The sequence below is a fragment of the Bombus bifarius genome, unplaced genomic scaffold (genome assembly GCF_011952205.1).
Source record: "Bombus bifarius isolate JDL3187 unplaced genomic scaffold, Bbif_JDL3187 scf7180000008166, whole genome shotgun sequence".
Classification (NCBI taxonomy): Eukaryota; Metazoa; Arthropoda; class Insecta; order Hymenoptera; family Apidae; genus Bombus; species Bombus bifarius.
The window spans coordinates 2124573-2151231 of record NW_022884488.1 but is presented as its reverse complement, the minus strand read 5'-3'; the positions used below and the strand labels follow the sequence as shown (position 1 = coordinate 2151231).

The following is a 26659-nucleotide window of genomic DNA, read 5'->3' as shown; positions in this document are numbered from 1 at the left end:
GTTACCATCATAAAACAATATAAGTAACAGGAATCATAAAATGATTTTAAATTTAGTATAAAGCATTCTAAAGCACCCACATTTTCGTTTCGCATGCGTTCGCTTTAACGTTATTTATAACTCATTACGCTATGGCAAGCACGAAGTAGTGCAAAAGATATCCACCGACGAATTTCTGTATATGTTACGTTTCTTCATAAATCAGTAAGTCCTTTTTAATCTTTTTTAGATTAAATGATTTACGTAATTTTAATTATATCAATAAATAAATTAGCGTGATAATTTAATGGTGTCTATGGATTTTATCAACTGTTCGAAATATCGATCTATAAAGAGTTGCTGCAGTGAAAAGTCATTGATGGACGATGAAAATAAGAACAATGAATTTCGTAATAAAGATTGCATATTCCTTGAACGAAAAAATAAAATCGAAGATGGATATTCCACTGTTAACGTGGAGCCATTACGTTTCGTTAAAAACGTACGGTAAGTGCTACTTTTAATTTTTATGTATATTGACATAAAATGCAAATTCTTTTCTTATATATTTTAGTAAACATTAAAAATTTAATTCATTGTTAAGAATCTAAAGACAGAAATGACGTTTGTATTGTCTAGTTCATATACACGCTATAGATTTTGAAACAAATAAAGCAACAGGTTCATTAAAAAATTAAAAAAAGAATCTTGTATCATAAAAAAAGTTACATAATTTTTTTTCATTTAACTATGATAAATGCCCAATCCATCTTTATCATGGAATGCGAATAGACCAAATTCTGTATATCAATTTTTTGAGTTACCTTCTAGCATGAAAGGCCAAATAAATGGAGATTTACAAGAGGAAAGTTTCTCTTCCTTTAATATGCAGGAAGACAAAGATTTTCGATGTCCTAGATGTGGCCAAAGCATGCAAGAACCTAGATTACTTCCTTGCTTGCATCCTATATGTTCAACATGTATTTCAGAATTAATGAGTAAACGTAAGTGGTATAGAATTAAAAATTTAATGTACCTTTTCAAAAACAGAGATCTTATTATGCTCTCTTTTACATTCACAGCATTTTATAATTTTACAAAAAGTATTAAAACTCAAAACAATAAATCGGAAAGCAGCCAAAATAATTATTACGAAATTTGCCCTCTATGTGATGTTCAATTACCAAATGCTAATTCAACAGTTCCACCTCCGCATTATCCTCTTCAATATCGTCTGGTAATGAGTGCTATCCGCTCTAAATTTACAAACAAAATACTTTGTGATATTTGCCCAGATGAAGTTGTTGTAAGCATTATGTCAAATTAAAATAAATTTACATCTTAAAGATATTTAAAAATGTTATACTTTTAATATTTAATATTTTTAAAGGCAGTTGTTCAGTGTTCCACGTGTCTCCGCAATTTTTGCTTAGATTGTGGTATGAAGCATCAACAACAAATTACATTGGAATTAAAACCATTAAAACATTCGATAAGACCGCTAATGGAAGCTACAAAAGTACGACGTACTGCACTTTGCCAGCAACATCCTACACATGCTTTGCGTTTTTATTGTATTGCTTGTCAACAGGTTCATAATTTGCTATTTTAATTATATATATTTTTTTCTATTTAACAAATAGTATTTTTTATGTATATAAGATATTTTTTAGGTAACCTGTAAAGAATGTATGTGGAGTAGTCAACACAGAGGTCATGCAAGTGAAAATGCTGCTGGAGTTGCAAAACGAGTTATTTTATATTTAACGAAAATGTTGCAAAGAGCAAAAATTCTTTTAAACATGCTCCTAACACAGTACGATCGAGATGCATTTTTAAATAGCTCTTTTGAGGAAATAAAGGATACCAGCATTTCAGTTGATTATAGGTATGTTAAACTGATAATTTTTTAAATCAATTATTTATCAGATAATATTACAATTATAAGAAATATATATACACATATAAAAAAAATTAGGGATATGCTAAGACAAAAGGTATATTATAAGAGAAACATATGTAAGTAAATATGCATACATATATTACTTACATACATGTATCTGAATTGTCATGTGATTACTATAGATGTGATTACTATAGATCTTAAGGTTTAATTAAGAATATTTTGTGACTGTCATTTGAGGTAAAAACTTATGCATTGCTATAGGATACAAAAAACTGTGATAAAAAATAACTGTTACTATACAAATAATTAAAAAAAATAAAACATTCCATTATATAATTTTATGCTATTATCTGTATATAATAAATGTTTATATTTGTAAAAGTAATAAAACATATTCATGAAAAAATAAAATTTATTTCAAACCACTACCATTAAAACAGCAGTTGATGTATACTTTTTTGAAAAGAGAGGCAACATCCATAACGTAGGATTGATCCACAGCAAGACCAATGATATACCCCAGGATGTCCAATATGACCATGGCCACAACCTTTATATCCACCTTTAATTACATGATATATTCTATATTGTAATAAATAATGGTGTATAATAAAATTATTTAGAGAATTTATATATTACCAGGTATAATTCCTCCGCAGCCACAAGTGGCTTCTTTCTTACCCCCACTTGAACAGAAAGTACAACAGTGATAAATACCAGTATGAAGAGGTTTGAATATAGACGTCCTTGTATTTTGATTGGAATTTTCTGTAAAAATTTGTATTTATTAAAAAAAAAATATAGCAGAAGATCATGATGTTTACATGAATATATTCTTTACCTAATGATATGTTAGATACACCCAAAACTTTAAATCTTTTTATTATTGTATTAGCAAGACTCAATATTTCTACATTTGAACCATCTGCAAGTAATTCATTTGTAAGAGAAATAGCATCAAGAAGTTGTCTGGCTCGTTTTAATCTATTAAATTCTTGAATTCTTTCCTGTGCCTGTCTAGAATGCGATGTTGTTGTATCACAATTCTTGAGCTTTGATCCATCGTACAAAGCCTCATTGAAACATCTGATTAAATTAGATAATTATCATTACTTATATTCTAAATTAAATGTGATTATAAACAGTATTATCTTAAATTTTTTAATATGAACAATAATATTATATTATAAATAGGATCTTCATTATTTGTGTTACAAAGATTATATAATTGTCATGTGATGTACATTCGACAAGATTCCTTATTTACTTAAAATAATGTACCATTAATAATTTTGTATTTCACTGTCATTTGAGGTTTAAGTATGTTTCTTTAATGAAATATATTTTAATAAATTTTCTAATTATCTTCTTACCTAATTATATAGTCTTTAATTGTATACTACTATTATTTCCATAAACAATGTTGTACTTATTTTTAATTTTAATTTACATCATTATAACGTTTTGTAATATATGTAGTTATACATGTGGACATCGGAACAAATTCATATTTATTATTGTTACATATAGCCTTCTAGAAAATACTTAATTGTATTCATCCTTTTGATGTTAGGTTAGAGAAACATTTTTTGAAAAATATATTGGAGCCATGATTATTTGAAATAAAATATTAATTTTTTCATATCTACATATATGAATTATCACATAATTCGATGCATTAATTCATGCACATTCAAAAATATAAATATGCTTTTCACAAGAAACTTATGTATAAACACGCAATAATACATTTTAGCTGCCATTGCTTAAACCAGTTTAAACTTAAACCAATAACACAATGGCAACTATATATATATAATTTTTGCAAACCAAAACTTACTACCAAAAAAAATTGTACCAAATATAAGTAAATATGAGTAATATAATATAAAATAAATTAACAATTTTTTGTTCTAATCAATAAAATATACATATTATATTAGTATTATAGTAATGCCACTTATTAAACATAATTTTTGTTAATTTATTTACATACATGAAATGAAAGTTAAATAAAACGCAAATTCATAAAATAATTGTAATCTTACAATTAATTTTCAAAATTTTTAATTATTTTTCATCCTATTTTATTGAATCCACATTAAATACCCAAACATATTAAAATATCCTGTTTTATTATATTTGTAAGCAATTATTGTAAAATAATTCTAAGCTAGAAAAATTGTAGCTGTGTCTGTTATTAAAGAGATCATAACTTACAATATTAATTTCGGAATCAATTGTATTAAATGTAATTCAACTATTGTTAAAAAGAAGAACTGTTATACAGTACAATCAAGTGCAACACCTAGAAAATCTTCAAATCCAATATTGATTATCCCTGCTTGCTCAGTATCCCTTACTCGGAAAGCATCTGTAAAAAGTAGTTAAAAATGAAATTTATTTATACAATTTATACTTTTCAATATTTTTATTATTTTTAATGATTTTAACATATTTTTATTTGTTATATGTATATATTTACCTGTAAATTTTTGAATTTGTACACATAATACAATAAATTGATCAACTGTGATACTAGAATGGCCCTTAGGATCACTTTTCTTTATAAGAAATGATATAAACTCTGGACTTAATCTATATCCCATCTGTGTTAATGCTGCACTTAATTCATTTTCTTGTATACTTCCAGAATTATCATGATCAAAACTACGAAAAACACCTAACCATGCATTAATATAGTTATAAAGAGCTTGAAACTCATACAAATCTATTGTACCATTCTTTTCTTTATCAAACATTCCTATAAATGAAGAATAAAATGTTTTAGATATTATGAAATTTATCAATAAATTAGAATATTAAATTATAAGAATATACCTATCATAAGTCGGCAAGCAGTATCTGAAAATGTACCCCCTTGTCCATTTGCTAAAGCAGATTGTAATTCTATAGCAGTGATTTTTCCACTGCTATCTCTATCAACAGCAGCAAACCACTGCTGTACTTCTGGACTTACTTGTGTTTCAGGATTTGTTGCTCCAAACATTGAATTCTAAAAATGTATAACATTCACTTTGAAACAATAAAATATAAACAAGTGATGAATAAGCAAAACATAACATAAGTATTATCATAAATATTGTAATGTTTTATAAATAGTTATAATAAACATGCAGAATACATTATTATATATTTTAAAGTGATAAAAGGTATTTTAATTTATTGACAAAGTATTTCTATCTGAATTGCAGGAAATAATTACCGGATAGGCCATAATTGACGTTTTCTGTCAGCTGTCAAATAGTATTAATTACAGCGTGTATTCAATTGTTGTACTGATGCAACACAAGTGAAGTACACAATACATATATAGAATAATTACATATATGTATGTATATATATTGCATATATAGTTAATTAGTCATTCATACAATTAGAAATTTAATGTGTACCTAATTTTTCAATTGTATGAAATGTTACTTCCTCATTTATACTTCACGAAAAAAAGAATATATTTTATTTCACATTTTATTATAGAAACGTTAATGATATCTATATTTTTATAAGCGCTAACACTGACAGTGCCATCTTACGAATTGTTTTGTATTTAAAATGACAGTATATATACATAGAGGGTAGGGTGGTTTGTAGTATTCGCTTTTGCTTGATTTTTTGACAGGAGTATCAAAAAGGGAAAGAACAGCTGTTGGACGTTATTTTTATCTTTGTTAAGATATTGTTGATCTCGCCATGGATGATTTACAAAATTATAAGTTACAGCTTCAACAGGTACGGTTTTTGTTTTTTGTTTAACCTAACAAGAATGATGGGATGGCGAGTCCATTTTTGGCGATTCCTTCCTTGTTTACGACACTAGATGTTTAATGAATTTTGTGTTTTACCGTTTTAGGTGGAAGCGGCGCTTACCACGGACCCTACTAATGAAGAACTCTTGAAATTGAAAATTGATCTCGAGGAAGTAATAGAGCTGACACATGATTTAATTAAATCTCAACAGCAGGAGAAAAGACAAGCCAATGGCATGGATGCTAAAGATCCTATTTTACTTGCAGTTTTGGCCAATAAGTGGAAGATTGGTGATCAATGCATGGCACCCTGGAGCGAGGATGGCAAGTAAGTAATTTCATATATCTTTTTGATAAATTAGCAGTTATCTACAGTGGCTTTATGAATGTAATTTAAAGAATGTAACATAGATAAAAATTTGTTTTACCTATTAAATGTCATAACTATACTGTACACTTGTCTGCAATTATAGAAAATTTGGAAGTATAGAATTGCACAGAATGCATATAAGGTGCAAAAGTATATAAAATATCCAAAATATAGTGCTTCTTATAATATTTGATAAGTAAAACAATTTTGCACAAAGGTTCTACCTTTTAAATATATTCTGAAATATATAAAATAGTATAAAAATTTGTAATTCAATTATAAAAAATACCACACTTTAGGTATTTCATATATTTGTATGTATCATATGTATTCTGTACATTTTTGCTCCAAATTTCTCATAAATGCATACAAATCTATAGTAGCAATAAGATACAACAATCATGATTATATTGGTAAAATTTGAAACTAATCTGAAAATGTGTATACAATATCTTTTATTATTTCATTTACTTTTTTTAGATACTATGAGGCAACCATAGATGCAATAAGTGAAGATGGTGTTGTCAATATAACATTTAACGAATATAAAAACACAGATGTCACAATGCTTAGTCAATTAAAATCTGTAGCTAAAAGGCCAGCGTCAGATTGGGCGGATCAAAAGTCAAAGTGAGTTAACAATTATTTATTAACTTTATTTATTCATTATTAACATGATCTTCCCTTTACAATTTTGAGCACATATCAGCTTTTTTAAAGAACATTGTGGGATAAGTTTTACAAGAAATTATGATTACTAATAGCTCATTTTTCTCCTTATTCCTTTATCCCCAATTGGCAACAATATTCACTCCACTGTTTGGTCTGCTTCGATCTGAAATTCCGTTATTGTTCATTTGTCTTTTGGTGTCGCACTGTTCGTGTACATCGCCGGAACTCAGGAAAAGGTAACAAGAAATAACAGATTTTTGTTGGAATATTTTTTTATTTTTCTTACATACACATACACACACATACAAAAATACTATTACACATGATATTAAATAGTATATTAGTTTGAATTTGAGTATAATAATAATGTTTTTAGGACAAAGTTTTATAACAGCGAAGTTTAAGATAATATGTAATATTAATAATTGTAAGTAAAGTTTTAATTGTATTTACATTAATTTGCATTAATCAGTTTCTAGGTGAATTAAAATTATTTCTATTTTATCATTATTCTTATAGAGATGGAACGATTTATTAGACTTTATATTTCATGAAGCAGTAGTAACCACTTATTTTTTTTACATATAATTCATTTTACAATAATCAATATTGCTAGAATTCATTACAGAATTCATTATTCATATTTTCTATTTTTAGTCAGAAATGTTATATGGAAACATCATGATAGATTTATCACTAGTGATTTCACGAATGATAAGTTTATTCATTTTCAGAAAAATGCAAGCTGCTGCAGTAGCAGGTTCAGATCCTAACAAACAAAGAGAATATCTGAAAAAAAAGAAACAAAGGAAACTTCAGCGATTTAAGGAACTTGAAGAAGAGCGCGAAATGGAGAAAAACAAATGGCTAGCATTTACAAATAAGGTACTTTTCATTTTTCAAATTGTTATCAAATTTCTTAATTATTAATTATTAATATACTATGTTTTTTAACGCAGTCTTCTAAGAAAGGTGTGATTAAAAAGAGTATATTTGCAACGCCAGAAAATGTAAATGGTCGAGTTGGAATTGGCACGTGTGGAGTAAGCGGTCGAGAAATGACTAAGTTCAGTAATGGTGAAAAATGGAGAAGAGGAGCATGAATACTATTGTAAATATGCAATTTATAATAATTCGTGAGATAGAACTATTGATTATTGTTATTATTCCGATAAATTTAAATTTCGAGGAAACTGAAAAATTGTATGTTTTGTGTTATGAGAATGTTTCCGAGTGTGTGAATTGAAGAGAGTGTTTAGCGATATTTGTAGATTGTGCGTAGTCATTATGTTATGAACGAATAATGACCTCAAATAAATCCGGAAAGTATTTGGATTTTCTACCTTTATGAAGCGAATGGTTGTCGTGAATGAATGTATTTCTAGATTAATACATTTATGTGAGTATGATATTGTTTGTAACCTGTAATGGATACGAATAAATGTATATTTTAAAGTCAGACTATGCAATAATGTCCAAAATGTTTTATTAAACCCATTAACAGAACAAGATTATTTTACTTATATGATTAACTTTTATTTATATGGAATTTTATATTCGTTATCTTATTGTTAAATAAATGACTCTGTATTCTAAAAAGAGTGATATACATATTTATTTAAATATGAATATTCGATCTAGTAGCGTCAGCGTCATAGTGCGTTATAGAGATGAACTAATCACTATGGTATATATTTATAGTTGATACCGTTAGAAAGGTAAAAATGGTCGTTTTATCGTGGAACAACACGTCACCAGTATATATTGGTGATATATTTGAAGAGACAAAACTAACATAAGAAGTTGATAAATTTGAAAAGATGAATGTATTAAATTACTACGTTATTGTGAAGGCCTATGATAACTATCGTTTTGTTTAAAGCTCCTAAATCGAGCTCTAACCTATTTTAATAAAAATCGTCAATAAACACTAAGTACATTTGACGTTTCCGTTATGATAATAAAATAATTCGATGTTTATATTATTCAAGTTAAATCGGTTGTTAAAAATCGTCCTTTCAAGGCATTAAATAAAATGTATTTTAACAAATAACGTAGACATGATTCTTAGGGAAAAACTTTTTATGTGCTTATCAGTTTATTATCTAAAATCTTCAGAAAATCGGAATTGATTAAAGGCAAGAAGACTGATTCAACTGTTAAACATAAGTAATTGTTATATAAAATAAATATTTTATTTGTATAAAAGAAGATATGGAGTCAAACGAAAGAAATCAATTGTCAAATGGAGATACTGCAAATAATAGTGATATCGATTGGTCTAGATATGGATTGCATAATAATGCAGAGTCTCAAAGAAATAATGAAGCACAAAGACATAATAGAGAATATGAAGAACTTGGTCCTGAAATGTATCAAACCGGAGCAAATGAATTGTTTGCTCAAGAATATGTAAGTGGTTAAGATAAGAGTATTTATCATTATATTCTTAAACTTCCTGCCTTTCAGAGTGCTGATCCTTGGTGGAAATCAAACTTTTTCATTTCTCAACCTGTATTATTTGGAACTTGGGATGGGGTTTTTACGTCTTGTCTAATTAATATTTTTGGAGTTATTGTCTTTTTAAGATCTGGGTGGATAGTAGGCCAAGCTGGTGTTCTTAATGCTGTTTTAATAATTTTGTGTACAGGTAATAACAATTGTATTTATATATATCAGTAATGATTAGATTTGAACATTTGAAGAATTTTAATATTTCATCATTATTTTAGTATGTATCGCATTAGTGACTGTATTGTCTGCTGTGGGAATATGTGAAAGATGTCGCGTAGAGAGTGGTGGAGTTTACTTTTTACTATCACATGTGTTAGGATCAAGATTTGGTGGATCTATTGGATTACTATATTGTTTTGGACAGGTGGGACAATTTGTATAACAATAATATTTAGAACATTACTTTAAAACCTTTTGTAGGCGGTGGGCTGTGCTCTAAATGTTCTAGGGTTTGGAGAATCTATGGCTGGTCTTGTGGGTTTAGAATCTACATGGGCAGAACGTGGTTTTGCTTGCACTGCTGTTATCTTGTTATCTGTTATTAATATTGCTGGTGTCAAGTGGGTCATAAAACTCCAATTTATTCTATTATTAATTCTATTGCTTGCTGGTGTAGACTTTATGGTTGGAAGTTTTACTCATGTGAATGTTGGTAAGAGCAATAGTCTATAGTTCATGATATTTTTATTGTTCTGACAAGTGTATAATTTTGTATATATGTTGTATGTATATATCATAGAGGCAGGTTTTGAAGGATGGTTATCAGGAAATTTAAAAAATAATACTTTTACCAACTATCAAGATGGATATAATTGGTTTACAGTTTTTGGTGTGTTCTTTCCCACGGTAACTGGCGTTTTAGCTGGTATTAATATGAGTGGAGATTTAAAACATCCATCTACCGATATTCCTAATGGAACATTGGCAGCTGTAGGGACTGGGTAAAAATCATAATTCAAAATTAAGTGTGTCATACTCATTGCAAGAACTTAATCATAATTGTGTATTTAATTTCAGAACCTTTTTGTATTTATGTTTCTCATTATTTCTCGCGGCAACTTGTACTCGAAAGGCACTACTTACGAACTTTATGATTGCATCAACAGTATCAGGGATTTCAGTATTGCTACTGGCAGGTCTTTATGTGTCATCATTTAGCAGTTGTTTGGGTGCAATGTATGGTACACCTCGAGTTCTTCAATCTATCGCTAGTCAAAACGTAATACCAGGAATCAGTTGTTTGCAAAGAGGGGTGAGCATGATTTTACAATTATACATTTTTTCTATTATTACGTGTGGTTATAATCATAAAATAATTATTATATTTTAGAAAGGACCAAACAAGGTACCCGTGTATGCAATGTTAGTTGTTGCCATTGTCACATTGACTTTCATTATTACCGGTCAAATTAACACACTTGCACCAATTGTTACTATGCCTTTTCTCTTGACATATGCGTGCTTGGATTATGCATATTTCGCCCTTGCACAAACATTCGATATTCAACTGTCTCGTGAACAAAGATTTCGAACACAGTCCCCGACGTTTGATCACGATTATGACTCTGCAAGTAGAAATAATTCAATAACCGATATCGATAATGATCTCGATAACTTATTTCCTGAACGAATACGACATAAAAATCTTATCGTAAGTACAGGTAAATGTTTCATTAATTATTGTACGAAGAACAAAATAGAAAATATTGTATTTATTATTTTCAGAGAAATCCTAGCCTTTCTGAAAATAATATGTATATAGATTCTTCTCCAAGTATCGATGAAAATGCTAGCAGTACGGATAATTCAGAACGAAAAATTCATATCCATAATAAACTGGGAAATTGGTATAGTCCTTTGTGTAATAGATGGTTTTCATTATTAGGGGTAAATCTTTTTTATACATCATCAAACTTATGATTTAAGTATAATCATAACGTGAATTTCTTTTACAGTGTCTTATAAAATTATTCATCATGTTTCTTGTTCATTGGGGTTATGCTATTGCCAATATTGTTGTCGTTTTCCTTGTTTGGAGTTACATTGGTCATGCTAATCCTGCAGTTAAACCAGGTGTTTCGTCCGAATTTAAATTGCTTAAATGGCTGAAAACGTCGCTATTGAGAATAATGGGGTAATTTTTAACACTATTGTAATATTCTCTTGGCAAAACTATAATAATAAAAGAGGTATTGTTCACAAATTTTAGAAGAAAAGTTTATGATTATGAACAAATTGTGGTTACACCTGTGCATCCTGGTGTAGAAACTTGTTCGGCTCAATTAAACGAGGAAAATGAAGACTTTGCTGGAAGAAGAAGATACCATCAAACAGCCACAGTCACAGGACAATATGTCAATGTTGATTAAATATTGCACCCAGCAGGATTTTAGGGAAAAGTATTCAATGGAAATCAGATATGAGTCATTTGAAAAAGGAATTGTATAGGAATCATATTATCGTCGCATTTTAAAATAGGACGAAACGGAAAGAGAAGCGTTGCTTTAACACCCGCAACGTTATTGACCGCACAAAACTAGTCTAGCTAGGAATTAAGAATATTTCATATCTTAAATACAAGGAATTTTTTATAAAAATGTCACGTGATAGCCTTAACAGTACTAGTAATCGAATAAGGAACAAGCACAAAATATGTCATTCCGAGCAACTGAGTAAAAGGACTATTTATATCAGTTTACTCGATGTATGTACATTAAACAGTTGAAATGCAATACTGCCAGAAGCATTTCTGAAATGGAGGGTCCATATATTCAGTGAATTATTTTAGGAACTATTTCTTGTGACGTGAGATTATTTATTCTTTATAGCCCTTATAATTTGGAATAAAATCATAATATTTTATGTATCATATGAAGGTACGAAGAAAACGATGCTGGATATCAAATCATTTATATTAAATACTTTGTAAATATGTAGTGATAACATATTTATATGCTATTTAACATTTTTATAAATGTCGCTACATAAATAAGTATGTTACTAATAAAATATACATATATATAGATCAATAATCAAAATATGAATCTTTATTTTTTGTCCCATTTTCTTTTTTTTTAAATGGATATGATGTGCAAAGAACATAGTATTGTATTATTGAATTATAAAATACTTTGGGTTTAAAGAAATTGAAATGAGAAATAAAATGTGCTATTAATTTTAAATTTTTGTAAACGTACTACTCTAATCCATTGCACGTATACAATTAATATTGGCGAGCTTTTATATTTTGCAAATTACATTATATTTACAAATTTTTTTGACATCATGTTGTCGTATATAAAATTATACTAATATATTTTACCACATATAAACAAAACAAAACAGTATTTACTGGAAATAATTGTTTGAATTCCACTACTTATTAAACTTTGATTAAAATGGACTTCCGGCTTGACATTGAATTGACTTGCATTGTGCTTGCAAAAATAGAAGTATTCGAAAGTTCGAACAGAGTGTTTGATTATCTTGTGAAACTTAATTAAATATAAAATGTGTGTTCTTAATTATTTGTTACTTTATCTTTTCATAGTATTAGAGTCAGTACGCGTCATATTATACGCGAATATAGTTTCTATATTCATCCCTAGACTTATTCATTCGTGATCTGTAGTTCGTCGATGTAATGATCTCGCGTGGGAAAGTTTTCAAACTGAAAATATGCATTGCATCTACAGTTTATTTCTGCACAAACAGGTAAAAATCTTGATATTGTCGAACAATGTCGACATTGTCAACAATACTCAAACTTGCAAATGGGATTTATTTATAAACAATTTCATCTTTTAACGTTTTCAGAGTTTACGTTCAGGTTCTACTGTATATATATATAACTACTACAGTACACCGAAACGACTTTATGCTACCTTCTCTTGTGGTGATCTACGTCATACATAAGTCTGTAAAATACATTTTCAACATTTTTATCATTTTTACCATTTCAAAACCAAATCAAGTCTATTTTTACATTATCATTAGATATTCAAATTCCAGATAAAATTGCTTTAATAATATATCATATAATATAATATTCATATAGAATATTAAAATAAGTTAATCAAATATTTCTTGACAAAAGAAGGAAGAAAATAGTGGTTTCCTCATCGCATGATATTCATCAATTAATATCGTGTATTCCAGGGAATATATCTCTTAGCGTAATTTTATAAAAATCGTTCAGTTTAATCCGATCGACCGTTTTCAAATTACGAGTATAATTCACACTTTATTGTCTATTCATGAGCGTTCTCTGGCCAGGGATTATGTTTCACTTATGCTTGCGCATGTACATCGGGCTATTAATCGCTCCAGATTCAGTAAGTACCGACAACCGGTTAAACTCGCGGCGAGAGCCTCGGAAGCTAGGAGGTTGGTGGTGATCTAGCGGCCAACCGCGATGGTTAACCCTCCTCCGCACGGCAGCCTCTTAGGTGGTTGTGTTAAAATCCTCCACGGCGTCAGAATGCGAGATAATTAGTTACACTATGTAAACCTGTATTTCTAATAACTGATTTTGACCATCGAAAATATTATATAGTGTTATTAATTTTCCAAGTATTGTTAAAGGTGTGAAGCATTTAATCCTTAACTGGTACAATTCTTTAATATTGTGATAAACTAGTGATAAAAAAGGGTGAATTTTCGCTCACATTATAATAATGTGTTTATGGAATATTTAAAGACACAAAAGCGCACAGACTTTACTTTTACGAAAATATAACTTGAACTATTTGATCATGATAATAGAATAATATTATTATTAGTTGTAAATAATTTTTATTATCAAGGACGTATGTTTTGTAAAGCTACTGAATGTTTACGACAATGTTTAAACATGGTATAACATAACATTTTATCACAATTAGCATTTGTCTTGGTTTCTTCGTTGAAGATTAGAAACTAAATTAGGTGCACTCAACTTTAAACCATTAACTTGTGCTGGAGTATTAATTATTGCAATATCTGAAGAACTGTTTTACGAGTAATCAATAAATAATTCAAAGAATATAAAAATACATACATTCAATATATATATTGAAATTGATATTCTTATAAAAAGACAACGTACTTTAAGGTTTAAAATGATAGGGTAATTGAGTTGCTTAATTCATTCGCGAAGGATACCAGGACAAAATAATATATACATCCTTGATTAGATAGATATTGCATAAAAAATGATTTTCTACACTTTTCTCAAGGACTATAAATAAACTTATGGATATAATCTAATAAATATCTCAATATTTTTACTTCGATCGCAATTTCAGTCTCTCCAAAGAAACATTATTCTTCTACAGTGAAACCAGCTTATTGCAACATTTCCTCGTAGCAAGATAAGTGGATCATAATTGCGGTAAATTTGAACTCTTTTCACAGATTATACAAGACATTTTCGATCGTGTACACATAGGAAAAACTTGTATTACGACACGACGCGTATGATATTTCTCTGCTCTAGAAGTATTACCGGAAATTTATTCAAAGAAGACATTGCGTATACATTGAGAAGGCAAGGTTCACATAAACGGGTCGTTTTATTCGAGTGCCGGTGGAAAAGCGAAAGGGCGAGTTCTTAACAAGTTGCAGAAACAGGAAGCCTTTTACTGGAGTAAAAAGTTCTCACCAACCTGGGACTCTGGCAAATCTGCAACCGGTGAAAACCGTCGACTTTGCCGGGAAGATCCGATTCCCTTCTCCATTGAAAAACCGCTTTTCAAAAATTTTTAATCCAAGGTTCAACGATCTGCGGATCATCTCCGGAAGCTATCTCACCCCTGACAATACTTTTCATCTTTAGATATCTATCTTGGACTTGTGATTGAATTGCGAATATCTCGATTCTGAGAGAATAGGAATCTTTTAAGCGTAACAGCAAAAAAAATTGTTCTTCTTGGGATTGATTTAATCTCTCCGTGATAGATCTTTCTTTCAATGTATAATAATAACATAATAATAATATGAATGTAAGGTTTCTAATCTTCTTATAAATGCGTATCGCTAGAAACAAATTTTAAAAATTACAGTACCTCCAAGAAAGATATATTTCTTAAGTTACTGTTTTTCAATTTCAAGTTACTGTTATATATTCTTTTATTTCATTTCTCTAGTTTCTTCTTCTAGAATCGAGAAGACCGTACACGTTAGTGTTGAAAACAGACTTTTAGACGATAAGATTTTATAGTATTATGGTATCACATAGTATTATTATTTAACCTAATTATAAAGCATAACTTCTAAATAAGATATGTAGTTCCATTTATCATGAAACCGTAAATCACGATAGGCTTTAATAATATTAGAAAAATTGTAACAGTATATAGGAATCTTCCTAAAAGTTGTAACTTTTATTTGATTTTGAAACGTAATGCTTCACTAATCTTTCTAAAATGATAAACTGTTTTAGAGTATTTAAATATTCCATATAATTTCTTTTTTAATTTTGGATAGTTGGAATTATTCGAAGACATAGATCAACGATTACGATCTATGAATTCCAAGGTTTTTAGCGTACTTTGTTTGTTGATATTCTATATATCTCGTTCGATTCTTGTTCGACGTTGCAAGAGAATAACATGGGAGTTCATGTAGAAGCTTTGTTTATACACACACACACGCGGTATATTATACACCTCACATTCCACCTATCGTCCAACCACTACATAGCCTATTCTTCTTCGAATCTTCCAAATTTCTCGAAAAATTTGTCTTAAAAACTATTTTTAAAAGTAGAAGAAATAATGCAGCCGATCGAGTGTTCTTCTTACAAGTACAGAATTTTGTTACAATTTATAGAATCGTATAATGCAACTCTTACACTTACGCTCATTTATCGTTCAACTCCGCTTTTCTTTGGATCTTCCAAATTTCCCCCCAAAAAGTTTGAAAAGAACTCCTATCTCCAAAAACAAAATCCTACAACTCATCCAACTTTCTCTCATCCAGTATATTCCATCACAACTTATACAATCGTACGATCCCCTCACACTCACCTGTTATTCGACTCCCATATACCCCGTCGAATTTGTCAAATTTTCCACAAAAGTCTTTGGAGAACTAACTTATCTTGAAAGACAAAGCCCAGCATAGCGTAACACATCCAATTTTCCCTCACACAATCCGTACCATGACATAATCAATGATTGAATCATCCGAAAGTACCGAAAGTATTTTGCCTTTCTTCAAATCTTTCAAATCTTCGAAATATCTCAACAAATCCCAATAAACTTCAAGCACAACTAACACTTTGGCAACAAACAAGGCCCAGCACGCTGCAACCAATTGAATTTTTTCTCACCCAACATATTGCAGCGTAACGTGTACGATCATACAATCGATTCGAAAGCTACTACATAACTTGCGATTCAATCATTACACCCGATATACTTCACCTTCCTGCAAATCTGCTATATCCTCCAAATCCTCGAACACTTCAACCATAACCAACCTTTCGAACGAAAGCAATCTTCGTATTCACCTACGTATCATTAAACCCTCGTATATCCTGTGTTTTTTTCTTCGAATTTCACAATCTTCCTCCAAGAATTTGTAGACAGCCAACCCTTATCTTTAAAAAGAAAATTCAGCATTGCAACTGCAGCTGCAACCCATACAATTCTCTCTCACTCGACATATTCCAACATAACTTCCAACTATGATCACCCAATCGTTTGCAAGCTACTATATGCCACTTACGTTTCAATCATCACGCCCCATATATTTCGCCCCATATGCTTTCTTTCAAACCTGTTAGATTCTCCAAATATACAAAACAGTCCTCAAAAACTTCAACCATAAGCAACCTTGCAAACAAGACCCACTGCAATACTATTGTACAATCCGAGCCTCGCACTCGCCATTAAACCCTCGTGTATCTACCTTAGTTTCTCCTCGAATCTTCGAATCTTGCTCCAAAAATCCGAAGAGAGCCAACCTTTATCTTTAAAAACAAAAGCCAGCACGCCGCGACCCATCCAATTCTTTCTCATCCGGCGCACACCGCCACAACCCGGTACGATCAGAGCACCCTACCCCCGCGTATCCTCTCGAGATAAGAAGAAACTACTTCATCTCGTCCGGCGGCTTCTGTCGGGCGACTAGGTGTCAGGCCGACAGGATGGATAGGGGGATGGTACCGTAGGTGGAGGCGTACGGTGACGTCGGGTGACGGTTTCGAGTGGCGGCTAGGCGGGAGGGTTAAAAAGGGTGGTTGTTCGTCGACGCCGAGCGTCGAGCGGGGTGTCTGGTGGGGCGCAGAGGACGCACGGTGGGGCAAGGGGAGGCGGGGGTTGCCGGTGTTCGCCGGTGTGGGATCCTAGTCGGATGTCGGATCCGCGGTGGAAACTTCAGTACGCGATCAACCACCGACGTGTGTTTACGGTCGGAGCTCCAGCGGAAGCTGCGAGGCCTGGCTGCTGCGGGGGGTGAGAAATCTTTTGCTTCACACCTTTTTAATTCTGTTGAAAACGGCTCGGCCTTTTAACACGTTCATCGGCCATTCTCATCGCCATCGTCGCACTTTAATTTCGGACACGTTGTTATACAATTTGGCAAAAGTTTGACAAATTTGATCGTTTCTCAGTACACACGTATGAGCTAAGTGTTAGGTGTAGGCGAAATGATTTCTGTTCTTTGGACTTGTGAGAGTGAATGGTGGCATTCTCATTTTGGATACACTGTCGTATTTCGCAGAAAGGTTTCCTATCCCTCGAACAGTTGCAGGGAAAAGTTTGGTCAGTTGCTAAATGATATTATCCAGCTGGTTTAGCTCTGGTTCGGATTTCTGGATTTTTGCTTTTTTCGCAGTCGTGAGAGTGATTGGTGAGTTGATATGGGTAAAGAAGGTAATGGATGGTGGAACGCGTAGAATCTGTTCGGAGGACACGTGGTCGTGGGCTTACGTACGAGCTTGCCTCGCGTTTAACGAGCTGCTCGTTAAAGCAGCCTTCGAACTGCGAATTTCACCGATGCCTACTACGTTCGTTCCCGATATGTGTTCCGGGTTGCCTGATGACGAAACTGATTCGTCGAGTGCAGAGTGAGTCAAGATGCACGTTCCGGCTGGGAACAGTGAATAATTGGTTGGAACGTGGGTGTATTTGCTTCAAGTCCGTATGTGAACGTTTAATTGTTGGATCGTTGGTCGATTCATTCGTGTTAGTTGAGAATTTTTAATGTAAAAATTGGATCGTTAACTTTTGAGAAGGAACATTATTGTCATTATAATATTGTTAGGATTGTTATAGAACACATAGCGTTATAAGAGTTGTTTAATCGGCGCAGATTTGCCACGTGCATTTCGTGCGTTCTTCTTAAACTTCGCCTGATTCTGTTACTTTATTTATTCATTCATTTGTCAGCTGTTTTCTCATTTATTATCCTGTTTTTGGACTCTCGAAATTACATTATCGATTCGTTATTCCGTTTGTAGATATTTCTTCATTTACAAGACATCTTTCTCATATTTCGGCGACTAATTAATTTCGTCCGTTCTTTAATTTTGTTTTTAATTAAAATTAAGCAGAATATCTGGATTAACTAGCGGGCAGGCGGAAAGTAAAAACGATTGTATTAAACGAAAAGTGAATATCATTCGTTTCAGCGAGTAGTTTTCATAAATCTGAAACAAGAACGCTAAGAAACTCATTCTGCACTTGGTCCATTTAAAGTTAAAACTTCTCCACGAAACCATCGAATACACTTTCAACGCGGAAAGTACAAGTTCATCCTGTTTATGCACATCCCTGTCACTTTTTATTCTTACGAGAAAACTTTTCGGGAAGTTGCTGCAAAGTTATGAAGTTCAGTGGCTGTTCAGGGTCAAGGCGTCGATATCGAGAATCCAGACGTCGTTCCACCGTTATCTTAACGATATTAAGTGTTACAGAATCTCGAAATTTTGTCGTGAAATCCTCGTTGTGTGATACACGGTGACTAGGAAGAATATTTCAATATCATATCATATGAAAATATTATTTTATTTGGACTGTGCGAAATTTCAAAATGTTTTCTACACACACGATATATTCACGAGAAGTTTTTACGAGCCATTGCATGTAATTAAAAAGTTATTATCGATTATCTCATCTTATACTGCAACATATTTTATTACCAAGCCAGATGATACCTTAGAGTTCATTTCTTTTCTATAAAAGATAACTTGAAAAATATATAATATGCTGATATACTGTTGTAATGCGACTGTAAACAATCAATTTAGAGAAGTAAAATATTACTCGTCGGTTGTTCTTTTTATGATAAATACGAGTCAATCAGTGTCATGAGGATAGCACGAGTTTAGTAGGAAAATCTTCAGCGGCAGTTTCATATCATCGATCTTCATCCGGTAACGTCAGCGTGCACTATTTTTGGCGAGAATTTCCCGGAGAAAAGTTTGATTCCAATCTGTCATTTGGAACGAAGGAAATAGGTCAACTGAACTGTTTTCAAGAGGCTGTCTCTCGCGTGAAAATTCGCAGTACGTGGTAATCGTTTGAGGCTCTCGTGGAAAAGGGAGGATACGAGGGGTGGTAGAAAAAAAGAAGAAAGAAAAAAAAATACGATGAAATCACGCCTCCATTCGAGAATCGACTTCTTTTCAATTTGAAACTCGACCGTGAACGAGCTCTCAGCGAGAAGATATTTAACATTTTCATGAATTCCCCGATAATTGTCGCTACGAACGAGTGGTTGAAAGTCAAATCGAGTTTCTGTTGTATGAAAATATCTAGCTTCATAATGTAATATACATCAAGTTGATTTGAATGAAGTTTTTCTCAGATATTGATTTATATCGATCGAGAAAGAGTAAAAGACTTTGTACTTTAATCCTATGGGGCTTGTAGTCTACTATCGAGACGATAGTTACAACGGCTGTGGAAGAAGTATTATTATTATGTGCATAAGAAACACGTAACCTTTATTATCCCAGGTTCTGTATGTAGAGGTTTGTTGGCCACTGTAGAGGATGATTGGTTTGTCGAATAACGAGATAACTTGCTGTTGAAAACCGTCAAGTATATTTAAAATGATAAATAAATTAACACAGACAATAATCACTCGTACTAACAGATAACTAATAACTAACTCGTACTAACTAATAAAATCGTTGATAACTCGTTGATAACTGATAGATACTGAACTCCTTACGATCGCGTCCGTTTATTTATACTGGTCGGGAGAGAGCCGAAAAATTCAAATTCGTCTTCGTTTGACGGTTGTACGTAGCGGTGACATTATTTTGCCCGGAGTTTATTTATTATTATATTATGTGTATCCTAACGATATTGCTACTCCGAAACAAAACAATAACATGATTTGAATTGTCCTGTAGCTCATGTGCCGCTACATGTATTTTATTTTTATAGTATCAAATTTTTTTAGTCATATGAGACTACCAAATGAGACTACTTTATGACATGTAATACGTTATACTTGTGTCTGATCAGTCTGCTAACTAACGTTTTTACGCACGTAAAGGCTGTAATAAATACAGTGCTATACTTTAAATACTTTTGTAGCTACTATGCATATATCGTGCAAGTATCGATGCAATATAAATATTGCAGGTTTTATTCCGGTTTCGAAATTCAGTGGCAGCAACATACATTCTAGACAGGGAAACAATTTTTACGTAACTTCCATGGAAGTTTAAACACTGCAATCAGTCGTATACGATACTTGGAAAGTAAAAAAATTTGAAATACCTTTTACGCCTGTACGTGACGGTTTACGAGCATTTTATGGGATGCTACGCCGCGAATAAACTTCTTATAGCTCGAAATAAAAATGGTCCCGGTATACGTATTTTTTTTATCTTTTTTTACGAGAAATTCCAAAAACCATTCTCCCTATGCTGGGAGTTCGCTAAGCTGAAATTTCTGAATTATTGATCCGTCGTATCCTGTATGAACAGGATCCAGTAAAATATTCCATAAAATGGAAATGTACTTGTCTCTTAATCTTCCATCAAGGGAAAATTATTCGAAGTTTCCAGCGGTAGAATTTGTTTAAATCCAACTTCGTAGTATACAATTTTTTTCTCAGTTTTTCGAGTATAGTTAATTAGAGTCTGAAAAAGACTCCTTGTTTTCTTTTGTAGTAAATATTCTTAAGATCCTACGGCTGTTCTTTTTAGCATTAAAAATTTAATATCGTGATAATTGTCTTCTTAACTAAGATTTCTACTCATTTTTTTCGGTTATATGCTAAGGAACCTATGAAAGTATTAAAAAGATATTGTTTATTCGTAGAAAATAATTTGTAAAGGATAACTCCAATATTTTAAGGTAGACAAAAGACCTCTTAAACGTACAACGATCCAGAACAAAATAGTTTCCAATAAGAGAAAAGGTATAAAAAAATCTTGAAACGTTTCATAGTTCCAAACGATAGGAAACATATAAAACATTCAAAGATAAAAGATATCGAAACAACAGGGCTTGAAGAGAAAACGTTTGAGGGGTTAATGGATGAACAAACTTAAAGCAAAAGCCGAAAAGAATAGAAAAATAAATGTTATAAATTCCCAAATTAAAAAAAATAGGCTAGATAATTTCGCGATGAATATTGATTTCGATTTTGATTTTAAAGAGGATATTTTCTCATAGAAATTACTAGGAAAGTTACAAAGGGTAAACAAAGAAGATGTATGGCTTGTTTATAAATAGCATAATTTGTCACGATCGATTAATACCAAGACTACTCATTATGATACACGTTGAATAATTATGGGACTTCTATAAGGATCCTTCTCGATCATTTCGTATACAGATAGATTTTGCTATTGAGCAAATTTTTTAAATTACAAAACCCAAAATAGTATTCTTATTTATCACGAATTATCCTCTTTATTCAATTAAATTCCCAATCTTCTCCATTTTTTCTTCGCTCTTCGCTCAAAAATTCCACATCTTCTTGATTTTCTTCTCTCATAAACCCACCCGAAAAATGACCAATCTTTTCTATCTTCCTTTTGCTCTTCGCTTAAAGAATTCTCAATTTCCTTCCATTTTTCGTTCGCTACTCGAATATTCGAAAGATCCCCGATCTTCGTCATCTTCTCTTCGCTCTTCGTTCACGAAATTTCAAATCCTCCTTTCTTCACTCCTCACCGAGACGATCTTCTTCTAATTCACGCAAGTCGATACTTGCGCTACCAAAATTCAATTTCAGTGTCAAGGTGGCCGGTGATCAGATTGAGGTGGTTAAGGATTGGGTGGTTCGGGTGAGGGGAGGGCTGGGCGAACGCAGTAGCATTCGAAACTCCTTCGGGTAAGAACGCGAGGAACGCGGGTGGCTACGGGATGTGCAGTATCGCGGTGGTGGTGCCGGTTTGCGGTGGAACACACGTAACCAACACCAACGTTGCCGTTGGAGTGGCGTAAAAGTGGTGGTGACGTGGCCGTATCGTAGTGGTAGTAACACCGGTAGTGATAGTAGTAGTAATAGTAGTAGTAGTAGTAGTAATAGTAGTAGTACGATAGTGGGTACAACGGTATGTCTGGCGAGTTCATGAATGAGCGACCACTTCGCTTTCGCGCGAACGCTAATGGGCTTCCTTTCTCGCGCGCCGAACCGCCCCTCGTGTTTTTGTTACGCCGCCGGTCCCGAGCACCTGTTACCAGGATAACGAATCGCCCTTTCGATGATGCTCGGTGACGATGCTGCGTACAACCGACGATTAATTCTCTTTTTTTTTTTTTCGAAGGATAGCACTATTCGCGTGTTTTCATCGGCTTTGGAGAACTTGGGCGGATAAATAGGTACAATAATAAATGTTGAAAAGTACCGAGAGAATTAGTCGTCCTGGTTCTTAACTAAGTCTATTTTTCACGAATAATTAATCGATGATGCACGTATGTCTCGTTGGTGTAAAGAATTGAAATTTGTGGTAATGCGATTTAGAAGGTTATATCCGCGTAATAATATTAAACTTGATAAATTTTGAATTAGGTTTTTTCTCGGTGTGGAAGCTAGTGGAGAGATAGAACAGTTAAGAACTATGACTCGCTTACTCGTGACGAGATGTATTTTAATTGTCGATAAGAATTATGCGAGGTGATGAACAATGATCGCTAGATCGTTCAATGATCGAATAGCTAAAACTTATTACTCGTTGATTTTATAAGAAGATAATAAGTACTTTTCTTGGGCCACGTACACTTCTCTGAAATTTATATGTTTCATTAACATTTACACACTGTTATCCAGATATTTATGAACGGTAGTGTATTTTCGGCGCGTGCTCGTGAATTTTGGCAAGGGTGACACGCGGCGGTCTGTAGGAGATTTATGGATGCTTTGTTCTGCACGATGTAGCTTGGATTTAGGGGTGGTTTCGATTGAGTTCTTGTGCTGTGGATGTCACAGGGAAAGTATAAAATTTGATACGCTTACGATTACTCATAAACGTCTATCTAGCCTATCAAAAGATTGTATTTATTCAACCGAAATGTTATAAAATTTCATTGCAAAGTAGTTTAGTACGTTCTAGAATGACTAAGTGCGGTTTTACTATTATTTTATGTGTCAAGAAAGAATAAATGTAGTATATTATACATATACGCCCTGTCTAAATAGTAATGGCGTTTTTATTAGATCTACTTCGTGAGTAGTTGACGTATACATTTATGCGAAATGTTTAATGAAAGCGTCGAATCTGAGCTAGTGAAAAAACAACGCGAGTTTTTCCGTTTGAAGCTCTAAATAATTCAAGACATCAGGAACGCTTTCGCAACGTTTTAATCTCCTCTGAGCCCTCGGTTCTCTTCGCGTGCATGTATTCTTTTTTCCACTTTACATCGTTTACCTGGTTGCACAGTAGCCCAGCAACTCGCTAATTTTGCCTGGCCAGTTCAAACAAGGCGTCCAGTCGATCCATCCCAGACCAATTTACTTTTCATACATCCTGTTTCCTTTTTTCCCTCTCTTCCTCGTTCTGTTCGCTTTGAACCGAGTTTTTCGATCGTTGAACCCATCGATCGTTGTCTCGTTTTGCCCGACGATAACGAGAAATCAACCCGTTTACCCCGTTATTTATGCACTCGTGTAAACATGCTCTTATTTTTGTATAATTATCCCGTGGATTGAATAATCAAACGTCGAGTGTTCCATAAAACCTACCACTACCTCTCTCTGTATTTCGCCTTCGTTCACAGAAATAATCTTTTCGTATATTCTTATCTTGATGCTTTCCGAGATAACTTTAAGATTCTCACGTACGGCTTTCTATAGAATTTGTACGTGAATATGGCGGAACTCGAGCCCATAAAATCGATCCACGTAAATTTCTATGACGTGTTCAGTGCTTTCATATTGCTTAGTTAGGTTGTCTCACGAGGAAGTAGCTCGTTTTTTTTTTCGTTCGATCACTGTTTTATGGTAAATTTATACCGTTGTTTTATGATCATTTTTATTCCATTAGATGGAAGGTTTATCGTTCTTCGGGTGATTCCAAGATACTGTTAAAAAGCAAAGGCTATATACATACGTTTTTATGTGATTCGACAATGTCGGTGAAAATACAAGGTGTTTGTGAAAGTGTCCAAATAATTTAGAGTTATCGTTAAACATAGGTCGAGAAAAGTTTCTGCATGGTTGTTCGGATCAATGGTTTGAGCTATAGGTGAACATAGGGATGAACTATTTCGGTGAAAATACAAGGTGCTTGTGAAAGTGTCCAAATAATTTAGAGTTATCGTTAAACATAGGTCGAGAAAAGTTTCTGCATGGTTGTTCGGATCAATGGTTTGAGCTATAGGTGAACATAGGGATGAACTATTTTTGTGGGAATTATGGGAATCGAAATTATGGGATGATCATAGGAATCTTCAACGATATAGAAGTATCGTTTAACATATGAAGACGATTTTTTTTCTCATATTAAAACTATATATACAATAAATAAACAAATTTATACGAAGAATCGAACCATTGCTTTCATGTTATTGCTGTCGAAGAAAGAAGTGACATTAATTTTAATAATTCCCCCTTAGAGTCTCTACTTTGTGCACACATTGGGCACACAACCACAATGAAAATAAGGAGGATGAACTTGCATGTTCGGTATCAATCGTTATGATTGCACGCACGTTTACGATGCAAATTTTGCTACCCATGAAATACATATTCTCATTAATTACACTCGGGATTCTCGGTTGAACGAAATGGATCTCGGTGTCTGTTACTTCAGATAAGCAAAATTATGAAGTACAAATATGTTCTTTTTTTACCAATGAATCACGCAGTCTGTTTAACATTATTCTACATTGCAAATAAAGGATCGTTTGCGAACAAAGTAATTAATTCCGTTCCTTTTTCAATGATACAACTGTCGCTGATTGAACGCGATATCTGTCCAATTAATTATCAAAGTTCGATTAATCGTCAATTTATACATTTGAGATATTGTAACGGAGATCGAGCTCTGATTACGTAGTAACATAGTTCTTCAAAATTATCTGCAAGTTGCTTTCCAGATTATTGATTCAGTTTTTAAAGCGGGATAATATACGTTTCAAAATTCGCACGGAATCCTTTTGAACTTGTTAAACCATCACCTTCGAAAACTCTTTTCAGAAGAACTTTTATCCATATCTTTTTTTTATTTCCATTCACGAAATCCGCCACGTAAATTTTTCCCATTTTTCGAAAACCGCTTTTCTGCTTTTCAATATCCTACCCGATATGCTATCGAAACCTTTTCCTCTTCGTCACTACGCAATTTGCATATTTCGCGCAACTATTCTCGCACATATTATCTCATTGTCAATATCTTAGTGAAAACTGTAACAAGCCGCTTTACTGCGATATTTGGTTTCATAACAGCTTCTCTTTGAATATTCACATTATTCATGATACTTTCCTAGGAATTTTACTTGTTAGCTATCTTTGATACGAAGAAAAAAGTAAACGTTAGATAAATATAACATATATAACTATACTAATAAAAATATAAATAAATATGTTAGATGGAAGCCTCGAATAAAGGTTTAAAGCACGTTTAACGCATTTTATGAAAAAGCGATTTTTATATAAGAAAAATACTAAGAAATACCGTATTTTATAAGTTTTAGACATTTAACGTGTTTCTTGTATTTCACATTAAACCGCTTGCCGACGAAATATCTGCAATCTGTGTGTACTAAAACGATAGAGACTGTAAAACTTTTAATTCAACTTCCAGCAAAATGTGCTACTGTCTCTTATATGAGATTTCCACTTCAATTAATGTATCATTCAGTAAAGTAAAAATATACATTTACCATAGAAAATTTGTACACGCATATCCTGCATGTTAAACAATATATTTTGTAATATTTCATTAATAGTATAGTGAAATGTGAGTGTCAAGATTGTATTGGCAAAATTTGAATCTACTCTGAAAATCCATTTATCTATTATGAATGGAAGTTGCAAGATGTTTATTGTAAA

At 32.4% G+C, this 26659-nt stretch overlaps 6 protein-coding genes across 12 annotated transcripts in view; 4 read left to right on the top strand and 2 right to left on the bottom strand.

Moving 5' to 3' along the window:
* Positions 1-9: 9 nt before the first annotated feature.
* Positions 10-2221, top strand: LOC117209238 (tripartite motif-containing protein 45-like). Of its 2 annotated transcripts, XM_033451000.1 has the most exons (6): positions 10-204; positions 275-486; positions 811-983; positions 1062-1285; positions 1370-1570; positions 1653-2221. In XM_033451000.1, the coding sequence occupies exons 2-6, from the start codon at positions 287-289 to the stop codon at positions 1890-1892; spliced, it is 1038 nt and encodes a 345-aa protein (XP_033306891.1). In that variant the 5' UTR covers positions 10-204; positions 275-286; the 3' UTR covers positions 1893-2221. The 2 variants fall into 2 exon arrangements, with proteins under 2 accessions (XP_033306891.1, XP_033306892.1); XM_033451001.1 differs by lacking the exon at positions 10-204 and having other exon boundaries at positions 223-486.
* Positions 2222-2279: 58 nt separating this feature from the next.
* Positions 2280-3340, bottom strand: LOC117209159. Its single transcript, XM_033450845.1, has 4 exons — positions 3336-3340; positions 2727-2971; positions 2525-2653; positions 2280-2447 (listed from the first exon to the last, which is right to left on the bottom strand). Exons 1-4 carry the CDS (start codon positions 3338-3340, stop codon positions 2317-2319), a joined length of 510 nt encoding a protein of 169 aa, XP_033306736.1. The 3' UTR covers positions 2280-2316.
* Positions 3341-3999: 659 nt separating this feature from the next.
* LOC117209240 (peflin) lies at positions 4000-5448 on the bottom strand. Its single transcript, XM_033451004.1, has 4 exons — positions 5112-5448; positions 4727-4901; positions 4371-4649; positions 4000-4259 (listed from the first exon to the last, which is right to left on the bottom strand). Exons 1-4 carry the CDS (start codon positions 5121-5123, stop codon positions 4168-4170), a joined length of 558 nt encoding a protein of 185 aa, XP_033306895.1. The 5' UTR covers positions 5124-5448; the 3' UTR covers positions 4000-4167.
* A 50-nt stretch (positions 5449-5498) lies between these two features.
* LOC117209239 (survival of motor neuron-related-splicing factor 30) lies at positions 5499-8159 on the top strand. 2 transcript variants are annotated; one of them, XM_033451002.1, is made up of 6 exons: positions 5499-5638; positions 5760-5983; positions 6506-6655; positions 6928-6933; positions 7432-7582; positions 7657-8159. In XM_033451002.1, the coding sequence occupies exons 1-6, from the start codon at positions 5600-5602 to the stop codon at positions 7798-7800; spliced, it is 714 nt and encodes a 237-aa protein (XP_033306893.1). In that variant the 5' UTR covers positions 5499-5599; the 3' UTR covers positions 7801-8159. The 2 variants fall into 2 exon arrangements, with proteins under 2 accessions (XP_033306893.1, XP_033306894.1); XM_033451003.1 differs by lacking the exon at positions 6928-6933.
* Positions 8160-8386: 227 nt separating this feature from the next.
* On the top strand, positions 8387-12045 carry LOC117209236 (solute carrier family 12 member 8). Its single transcript, XM_033450999.1, has 10 exons — positions 8387-9109; positions 9167-9347; positions 9430-9575; positions 9632-9863; positions 9951-10152; positions 10229-10463; positions 10542-10862; positions 10937-11098; positions 11167-11345; positions 11421-12045. The coding sequence occupies exons 1-10, from the start codon at positions 8912-8914 to the stop codon at positions 11578-11580; spliced, it is 2016 nt and encodes a 671-aa protein (XP_033306890.1). The 5' UTR covers positions 8387-8911; the 3' UTR covers positions 11581-12045.
* A 5486-nt stretch (positions 12046-17531) lies between these two features.
* The window catches only part of LOC117209166 (Down syndrome cell adhesion molecule-like protein Dscam2), a 315452-nt gene continuing 306324 nt past the window's right edge, over positions 17532-26659 (top strand). For all 5 annotated transcript variants that reach the window (XM_033450859.1, XM_033450857.1, XM_033450855.1 and 2 more), the window contains exon 1: positions 17532-17649. The gene's annotated coding sequence lies outside the window, so the exon portion shown is untranslated. The remainder of the gene's footprint in view (positions 17650-26659) is intronic.

Excerpts from the sequence above, each read along its gene's own strand:
- LOC117209238 (XM_033451000.1), top strand. The coding sequence starts at position 287 with ATGGTGTCTATGGATTTTATCAACTGTTCGAAATATCGATCTATAAAG. Across the intron at positions 487-810 it reads CGTTTCGTTAAAAACGTACG|CATGAAAGGCCAAATAAATG; the intron begins GTAAGTGCTACT and ends GTTACCTTCTAG. Across the intron at positions 984-1,061 it reads TTCAGAATTAATGAGTAAAC|CATTTTATAATTTTACAAAA; the intron begins GTAAGTGGTATA and ends TTACATTCACAG.
- LOC117209159 (XM_033450845.1), bottom strand. Across the intron at positions 2,654-2,726 it reads TGTATCTAACATATCATTAG|AAAATTCCAATCAAAATACA; the intron begins GTAAAGAATATA and ends AAATTTTTACAG. Across the intron at positions 2,448-2,524 it reads CTGCGGAGGAATTATACCTG|GTGGATATAAAGGTTGTGGC; the intron begins GTAATATATAAA and ends ATGTAATTAAAG.
- LOC117209240 (XM_033451004.1), bottom strand. Across the intron at positions 4,650-4,726 it reads TGCTTGCCGACTTATGATAG|GAATGTTTGATAAAGAAAAG; the intron begins GTATATTCTTAT and ends CTTCATTTATAG. Across the intron at positions 4,260-4,370 it reads ACAAATTCAAAAATTTACAG|ATGCTTTCCGAGTAAGGGAT; the intron begins GTAAATATATAC and ends TACTTTTTACAG.
- LOC117209239 (XM_033451002.1), top strand. The coding sequence starts at position 5,600 with ATGGATGATTTACAAAATTATAAGTTACAGCTTCAACAG. Across the intron at positions 5,639-5,759 it reads ATAAGTTACAGCTTCAACAG|GTGGAAGCGGCGCTTACCAC; the intron begins GTACGGTTTTTG and ends TTACCGTTTTAG. Across the intron at positions 5,984-6,505 it reads CCCTGGAGCGAGGATGGCAA|ATACTATGAGGCAACCATAG; the intron begins GTAAGTAATTTC and ends TACTTTTTTTAG.
- LOC117209236 (XM_033450999.1), top strand. The coding sequence starts at position 8,912 with ATGGAGTCAAACGAAAGAAATCAATTGTCAAATGGAGATACTGCAAAT. Across the intron at positions 9,110-9,166 it reads AATTGTTTGCTCAAGAATAT|AGTGCTGATCCTTGGTGGAA; the intron begins GTAAGTGGTTAA and ends CCTGCCTTTCAG. Across the intron at positions 9,348-9,429 it reads TTTAATAATTTTGTGTACAG|TATGTATCGCATTAGTGACT; the intron begins GTAATAACAATT and ends TCATTATTTTAG.